Source organism: Pogonomyrmex barbatus, unplaced genomic scaffold (assembly GCF_055798465.1).
Source record: "Pogonomyrmex barbatus isolate J1 unplaced genomic scaffold, ASM5579846v1 scaffold2, whole genome shotgun sequence".
NCBI classification, from domain to species: Eukaryota; Metazoa; Arthropoda; class Insecta; order Hymenoptera; family Formicidae; genus Pogonomyrmex; species Pogonomyrmex barbatus.
The window spans coordinates 6,031,169-6,039,705 of NW_028297116.1; the positions used below are offsets into that span (position 1 = coordinate 6,031,169).

At 37.0% G+C, this 8,537-nt stretch overlaps 1 protein-coding gene across 2 annotated transcripts in view; it reads left to right on the top strand.

Moving 5' to 3' along the window:
- mnb (minibrain) overlaps window positions 1-8,537 on the top strand; it is an 83,459-nt gene that overhangs the window by 11,242 nt on the left and 63,680 nt on the right. The window contains exons 2-3 of one of the 2 annotated variants that reach the window (XM_089077378.1): window positions 7,355-7,412; window positions 7,846-8,533. In XM_089077378.1, coding sequence (XP_088933504.1) covers window positions 8,383-8,533 — 151 coding nt within the window. In that variant the 5' untranslated portion in view covers window positions 7,355-7,412; window positions 7,846-8,382. Of the gene's footprint in view, window positions 1-7,354; window positions 8,534-8,537 lie in introns of both variants that reach the window. The other variant, XM_089077379.1, reaches the window with a different exon arrangement.

The following is an 8,537-nucleotide window of genomic DNA, read 5'->3' on the forward strand; positions in this document are numbered from 1 at the left end:
ATATTTTACTGCAATTTAGTATTTGTATATCATGCCTTGCGCAAACAATCTCGCGACGATCTCGTGAAATACGTTGCTTGTGCGAAGGAATTTCTTGCAAATTAAATTGAAATGGAAACGTTATCGTTAATTGAACGCGATTGAACAACTTTGTGCAATTGTTCGTTATTAATTGCAGTTGATACGCGTTAATTTGCACGTATCAATCCATTTTTTTGCATTATGTGTATGGAAAAAACGAAGCAGACGCCCGCAGCGGATAGTAGAAACAAAAAGCATTCCCCTCAAAATAAAAGCAAAAAGCAAAGGTGTGATCTTTACGTTTACGCGTAAATAATTTTTTACTTTTTGCTTGAAGCGTATTTTGTCATTGTACATGTCGATAACTCATACAAAGGTACAACCTGCGTAGGTGAGATCTCGATATTCGTATTGTCGCAATGTAACGCTGCAGAGTAATTTAATAAGATACGTGCGTCAATGCAAAATACCAGTAAAAAATTAACAGACATAACGCCTGCGCAATCGGAATAGAAACTCCGCGACAATTGAATCGGTTGAATTTTTTCAAATCGATAATCGAGTATACGAGATATACATTTTACTCTCTTCTTTCATAAGTCTGGTTACTCGACTGTCGACTGGATTTTTCGTTCAATACTCACGAAAGTCGTTTTGCTTCCACTGTGCGATTCCGCCGAGTTTCCTCGAGACAAGAGGGAGTCACGTGGCGCATCGAGCGTATCGTTTCAGCTGTTAAACACGCTGCGGCCAATAATCATTAGTCACGCGTTTTCAATATCGACGTCTTAGACTGGGGCTGGGGGGAAGGGGGAAAGACGTCGTCGCCGATGTCGCGACGAGAATGTCAATGGATGGGACGGGAGAGGAGAAGCGAACGACTTCCACGTCAGGGACAAAGTGCCCGTTGTCTCATCGCTTAGCAAACGACAGAGTCGGGACAGTCGCACTTGTAAATATAAATAAATAAGATGACGCTCCGCGACGTCGCGGAGGTTTTTTAAGCCCGCGATCGATCGACATTTCTCGATCTCTATCCTCGATGTCCCCACGTCAGCGATACGCAACGATGCGTCGGTCAACGAGTTACTTGCCTGTCACGTATTTTAGAATGTCGTGGCGCGAAAACGGTCACGGCTCATCCTCGTCTCGACGCATAGTTCCTAATTTCCTTTTTCATCCTCTTACTTTGCTATTTTTTTTTTTTTTTTTTTTTTAATTATCCTATTGTGCACATCTCACGCAGGCGACGTCTTGAAGTTCCTGGAAGTGAAACGCAATAACCGTGACACAGTTGTATAGCTTAGAATATTCATTTCCAATATTATCGCATAAGATATGCCGTTCTGCGTTTCATAATTGAAATGCTATGTATTTCAGCAAAATTATTGCCTGAGAATGGGTCGATGTTACACATTTATCTTCTTTAACAATAGTACTAGTCTTTCTTGAGATTTATATTTGTAATTCTGACGGCTTTTTAAAATTTGTGCACAAAAGATTAATTAATTGATTAACTTTATCTTTTGCAATAAGATGAAAGATTTAAAAATATTTATTGATCAAGTTTTAGAAAATAATAGAAAATAATAAATAGAAAATGACGCTGGACAAATTTATGTTTATAAATTTCAATTTACGTTTATAATATTTGCAATTAAAGCGTTATGAGAATCAAATACATATTATAAAAAATTAATGTACTTAGGTAAAAATAACATCAAAATAAACAGGTTCGATTTACTTATGTTTTATAAGTTATTATGTATTATGTTGATCACATGGTTCAAAGATTTCTGTAACAAAGAGAACTTGTAAACTGTATATTGAAAATTAAATCACTTACTTCATACCTGGAAAGAAGCATTACCGGAAAAGGGAGAAAGAGAGAATCGACGTCTCTTTTACGTGCATTTTATCAACGATTGAGCGTGAAATCGTTAATGACGGCCTCGAAACTTCCGTTTTATATGAGCGCGCGCGAGCGTTTCGCGGGGAGTACGTAAGTAGACAGAAATAGATCGTAGAAAGTGGGCGACGGTGTTATTATTAGCGCAGCGAAGAATGTCCGGATAATAATAGCCATTAATTATGATGTACCGTACGACCTCTCCCGCTGCGTTTCAACGCGTGCGGAGTTGTTGAACGCGCAAATCCGCCCGATGAGCGCCGTGCTGGAAACGAGGAATACTTGCCATCTTTATACAGGATGTTCCGACATCACCGGATTTCCCTTCAACGGATTCTTCGGATAATTTAGAGTCAATTTTTTTCGAAAGTATCGAGGTATCGATTGTTTTCGAGTACAAGCGAAAGAAAAGTATTTTTTACAAAGTGAATTTCAAGTAGATAATAAAATTCTTCAGTGTAATTTTTTTGAAGTTGAGTTTTAATTTGAAACATAGTTGCAAAAAATATACAAATGATAGAAAGTATAAGATATGTAAAAAATTGAAAAAACGAAATATACGATAATTTCTATTGATTTTTTTTATTTAAGATGATGTAATCAGTAATAATATAACAATATGAAACATATTGTTTTATAATATTTTATTAATAATGCCTTAAAAAGTATCTTTTTTTATGAGTGTGACAGAGATGTTTGTTTGTTTTGGCTTATTCTCAAATTAGATATTGTATTTTTTTTTTATCTAAAAGACTTAATTATTTATCTCATATATAATCTTAGAAATTCAAATTTTAATTAAAACTTCTCATTATTGAATTTTAAAATTTATATAGAAAATATTATGGTGCTTATGAATTTCTAATCCATAAATGTTGCAAAAACAACAAAGTTAGAATTAATTTGTTACCTTTATCATGAACGATTACAATCTTGTTAATTAAAAATGAAGAATATAAATATCGCTATGAAGCTAATGCTAAAAATTAATAGCATCTTTAGCGACGTCAGTAACGGAAATACTTTAATTTTACAAACATTGTAATTTTTCCCAGTCAATCATCGCCAGCAAGTCGCAAGGCATTTGTGCGACGACACGTTAACACGCGAGATTCAATTGGAAAGATGTTCCACGATTACAGGATCTATACGATTATGATTCCTTACTCGGAAATTATTACCATCGTGATACCTGCACCGAGGGAGCCGAGGGAGAAACGTCTGGCCGAAATTCGTTAAAGGATACGCCCGCAAAAGCCTGAACGGGGCCTAAGTTAGTGTCGTCGCATGTGCGCGCGCGTGTCGAGTGTTACAATATCGAATATACCGCTGCCATATCGGCGCGTCGTAAACATTCGTTACCCGTCTCGACCCGGGTCGCCGTACAGCCGTGCACGAGACGGTGAATCGTAGATTTTCCTGGTCGGATCGTCGATAACGCGGAACAGCTGTTGATGCGTGCGCGCGGGTTTCGCGTTTCTACCCAACCGCCGTTCCACCCGCCCGCGTCAAGTGGGGAAGGGCGAAGACCACCTGGCCCAAACCCTGAGCGCTTCGTTCTGTTTCTATGGAGCACAATGTTGCACGATCCCTCGGATCGATCGGCGCGCCGTGAACAAAAGCTCCCGACTACGCGGGCAACATATGTTCGCCGCGACGAAGAAAATCTGCGTTCGAAATCGGTCCGCGCGATTTTAATCGATCCCAAAAACTGGCCGCACCGACATGTGTCCGCCGCTGTTGTTGTTGTTGTTGTTGTTATTGTCGGCAAATTTATGATCGCTTAAATAAAAATCGCCCGCGCGAAAATACTCGAGTTTACAGCACATAAAGGGTGTCTCGGGAATCTATCGTCACGACTTTAACTTATTTGGAATGATTTAGCATATTTTTTCTTGACTGAAATATTTTAACATTATTTTTATACGTACTGCCAATCTTCTTATTTAATTTTAAACGGGATCACATTAACGAGCATTATATTTTAACAACGTTGAAGGCGTGAAAAAATAAAGTTGGAAAACGAATCCGTTTCGAGTTTGTAATATCCATTTTCGAAGAGGTATGACGTTTGAATACAAAAACAGTTTTTTTTAAAGAAATAAATGAAAAAAAACAACAGATTTATCCTCAATAAATCTATTTAATCACTCTATTATAGAGAATTTTATACTGCTGATAATCGGTTATTATAAAATATCAACAATATAACGTCAGCATAGTGAATAATTATTAAATTAAAAAATTCTTGCTCTTAATTATTAACCTAAATTAGTGAATATTTTGTATAACGTGAGTTTGATGTGCAAATAAAAAAAAAAGATAATAAAAAAGAATGCGGTAATAATAATCAATCATTTTTAAATGTAATAAGAATAGGCAATTTATTACAAGTTGATAGACGTTCGTTAATGTTTTTTACAAAAAAAAAAATATTACAATCAAGTTTTTATTTCAATAATTTTTAGAAGAGACATATATCTATTTTATTATAATTTTTATCTAGAAATTATTGCATCTTTTTATTTCATTAATGGTTTTAACATTGACAATGTTATATGTATGAGAAGTTTTAAAATTTATAATCAGTTTTGTTTAAATAGATAATATAACCACAGTATAATCATTGTATTATAAATTTTTTTAATAATAAAGATATACTGTTGAATTACAAATTATAATTATGAATTTTGAACATATTATTAATAATGATTAATCAAAATATGAGATCGATTTTTGAAAAATAGATTTCGCAATTTGTATATGTATATGTGTGTGTATATATATATATATATATATATATATATATATATATATATAAAATTATGAAAACATCGTGTTTATCAAAGTTTTTGTTTGTATATTCATTTAAAGATATGACATGTACTTAAATGCGTCAAAGAGAATCTTGTGTCACACATTTTTATTCACAGAGATCGTTAAACATCGCAAAGTTACTTGGAAAGTATTTGTTACGTGAGATATATACAGAAAAATAGGAGGAAAGGGGGGAGGGAAAGACGATACGCTTCTCGACAATCGACATGATTTTCCGCACGTGACTTCCGGCAATATTAAATATTCAGTCGCAGGGTTAGTTGCGTGTTCATTTCTACTTTTATCGATTGCGTCTGGAATATTAATTTTTATTACATCGATCATTATTACATCGATTGTCGATTATCATAATTCATCATAAAGTGCTCTATGTGTGAAAAAAGAAGAGTTATCACTATTATGTTCCACGGAAAGAATAGAAATTTACTAAAAAGTCAGGTTTACTTAGGTTTTCTTTATTTCTTTGCAAAATAATTTATAAAATGAAACAATTTATATACAATTTCTCTCGGAAAAAACACTCATTTAGTGTTTTTTACTAAATTTATGATTTAAAAATCATTAAAATACTCGAACGATCATTAATGAAGCGAAATCTACTTAAAATATCTTCAGTTAATAAAGTCGGTCTTAGAGCCGGATGTTCCACTTTTGGATAAATTTATTTATTGGATAAAGCTGCGAGTAAGAAAAAGAGAACGCGAAAGAGTGAGAGTAAGCGGAGATTTATCGAAAAGTGGAACAACCCACCCTTAATAGTTTTCCAAATCAAAATGTCCATTATGATTTATCTCGATCCGATCTACCTCTTCGTTTACCGGTCGCAGGTTGATGACCCCGCATTTCCAAGTGTCCTTCAACGTATATACTTTTTCATGTCTACACACCGTGTCTAGTCATCCGTGCGCGTGCGCCAGACACGTTGATGGGATACTTAAATATTCCAGATAAGGAAGCGCTATCGCGATTACCCGCTTTAAAATGGGGTTTTCCTCGCGTGCAGGGGGTCAACCGTGATCGCCATTCATGCCACAGCGGGAGGGTGTCGCCGGGACCTTTTCTCGGCCACTTTTTGCTGTCATCTCCACGGCATATCGTCGAAGATAGATCGATCGGCCGACAGCCGAAACTCTCGCGGAAAACCAGTGGCGGACTTAAATATACTACCGACAATTGCAATGTTTACAGAAAATTCCTAGATAAAAAATAATGTCAATAATGTTCAAAAATGGCTACTAATATAATTGTGATCAAATATTTTTTTCTTTTATAAATACACATTTAGAAGAAAAAAATTTATTTATCGTATTATTTTAAAAATCAGAAGCTTTGAAATATAGAAAATAAATTTTGCATATCGTTAAATTCAAAATATATATATATATATATATATGACTATATGAAAAATAAATATGTACATAGATCAAATATAAAATGTAAATTTGAATATTTTTTAAAAGTAGCATGTTAGGATAAATTAGTCGAAGTGAGAAAAAGATTTTTTTTTTTTATTTAAACTGATTTATTATTTCTGAAAATAATCAGAAAGAAAAAACGAACGGAACAATTAACTGGCAGGCTCCTGTGGGACTCTAAGCGACTTCGTCTTCATCGGCGAAATTCCGCCACTGCGCGAAGCGCGCAACTACGGATCGGATCGATGCGCGCAAAAAGCTGACCCCTATTTCCACTATTTAAAGGCGTATCCCAGATTTTACTACGTGACGAATTTTATTCTGGGACTTCCATCCTTAACGGGACAAATGTGTGCGTCGAGCGGCCGGCCGTACATTCAATCGTGTGCACGATCCAGAGAAGAAAGAATGCAATCGGGGGTAATAATAAGCCGAGACGCGAGGTGGGGAAGGGGGTGGCGATGAATTATTGAGATATCGAGAGAGTACGATCGTGCGAGGCGTCGTGAATCGTAATCGAACATCTGAGAACCGACATCTGGAGACGGTGACAGTGGTGGTGGTGGATGTTGCGCCGCCGGCTTGCAACAATCTGTGCTAATGTAACGGTTGCCAGTTTGCTACTCGAAACCGATGAACTTTGTTGCATTAGGGAATTAGTTGCCGCTCTCGTGGGACGATTTCCGTGGGATATTTTCGACGACGATACAACATATATACACATGGGGCGTAAAGGGTACTTCAACATCGCGTGACAACGGGCCGTTTCGCTATTTTTTTTTGGATTGTTAATTTATGACGGCGCGCCTCCCCGTATCGCCACAAGCGTTTACACAGGGGCTGTCTCGATATTTATAAATATCTTTGGACTTTAAAAATCGGATTGTAGGAATATGAGACAAAACTCGAGATCTGTTTCCATTTATATACGTGTATATTTATATATATATATATATATATATATATATATATTTATGTTTATCTCTATGTTTATCTACATTGTATACAAAATTATAATAATTGTAAAAATCTGGCTATTCGAAGTTAAGATATCGATATAGCAAAATAGTAGCGTAGTATTTCGAACATAACACGATGTAGCTGTAACACGCTTAAAATTCTATCAGGCGTCTATCGATTGTATTAACGTTTTCTGCATTTTTGATTTCAGGTATCATCATCACATTGCCCCGCCGCCGGTGAAGCATGGAGGCTGACGGCGACGCAAAGTGAGCGAGCCCCCTTTTTTTTCCCACTCCCTCCCTTTCGAAATACGCACCTGCTGATAAACAGAAAACGAAGGCTGAACTCTCTGACTTTACATATATTTAGGAAAAGAAAGAAAAAGGAGAATCGTAACGAATCACCGCCAAAAACTAGTAAAATTTTAGTCAAAGCGTGAAAGAAAGCAAAAAAAGCATGCGAAATAAATAAATATATACATATATATATATATTGAATATACATATATGTATATATATATATGTATATATATATATATAAGAAAAAACAAGAGAGAGCACGAGAGAAACAAGATATACATACTTATATAAATATATATATATAAATATATATATATATATATAAATATATAAATAAAAGGAAGAGGAAAGAGAGTGATTTGTGAGTGTGCGTGTAAATAAGAGCTATTTTTCGTATGAGTCCGAGAGAGACGCACTCTGGCCGGAGAGAGGCGAGAAACGTTCGAGAGCATCCTGATCGGACGAGGAAAGATTTAAGGTGCTCCTTCTGAAAAAGAGAGTCGAATCGTCGAGTGGAGGATAAGAAGAGGAAGAAGAAGAAGAAAAAGAAGACGAAGACGAAGACGATCGTGGCGGCAAAAGAGGACGAAAGGATATCGTCGCGTCACGGTTGTTTGGACGTTGTTTCGATGCTCTCCAGTCCGGATCGCCGGTGTTTCTTCTCCTTACAGAGGAGTAGACCCTCTCACGGAGACTGACTGGGCCGATATTCTCTGAAAGAAACCGCAGCGAAGAAGGTGAACGGGGGTCGAAGATAAAGTAAAGGGTGAAAAAAAAGTAGAAAAGGGAGAAGGAAGGAGAGGGAGAAAGAGTAAAAAGAGAGGAAGGAAATATAGAGAGTGGTCGTGCGGCATCGAGAGGGCCGGCTCCATGTTGTGAGCGTCTGAGGACTGCCGAGGGCAGCAGCGAAAGGGCGGAGTAGGGTGCCGCCGCCGTTATGGAGTACGGTGGCGGGGGCGGTGGGGCACGCGGGGGTGTCCAGCCACCCTCCGCGGGGGCGAGGGGCATCGCCGGCACCGACACTACCGACGCTGCGTGGCACAAACACGAACAAATGATGCTCATGGAGTCCAGGCACAAGCAACAATGTGA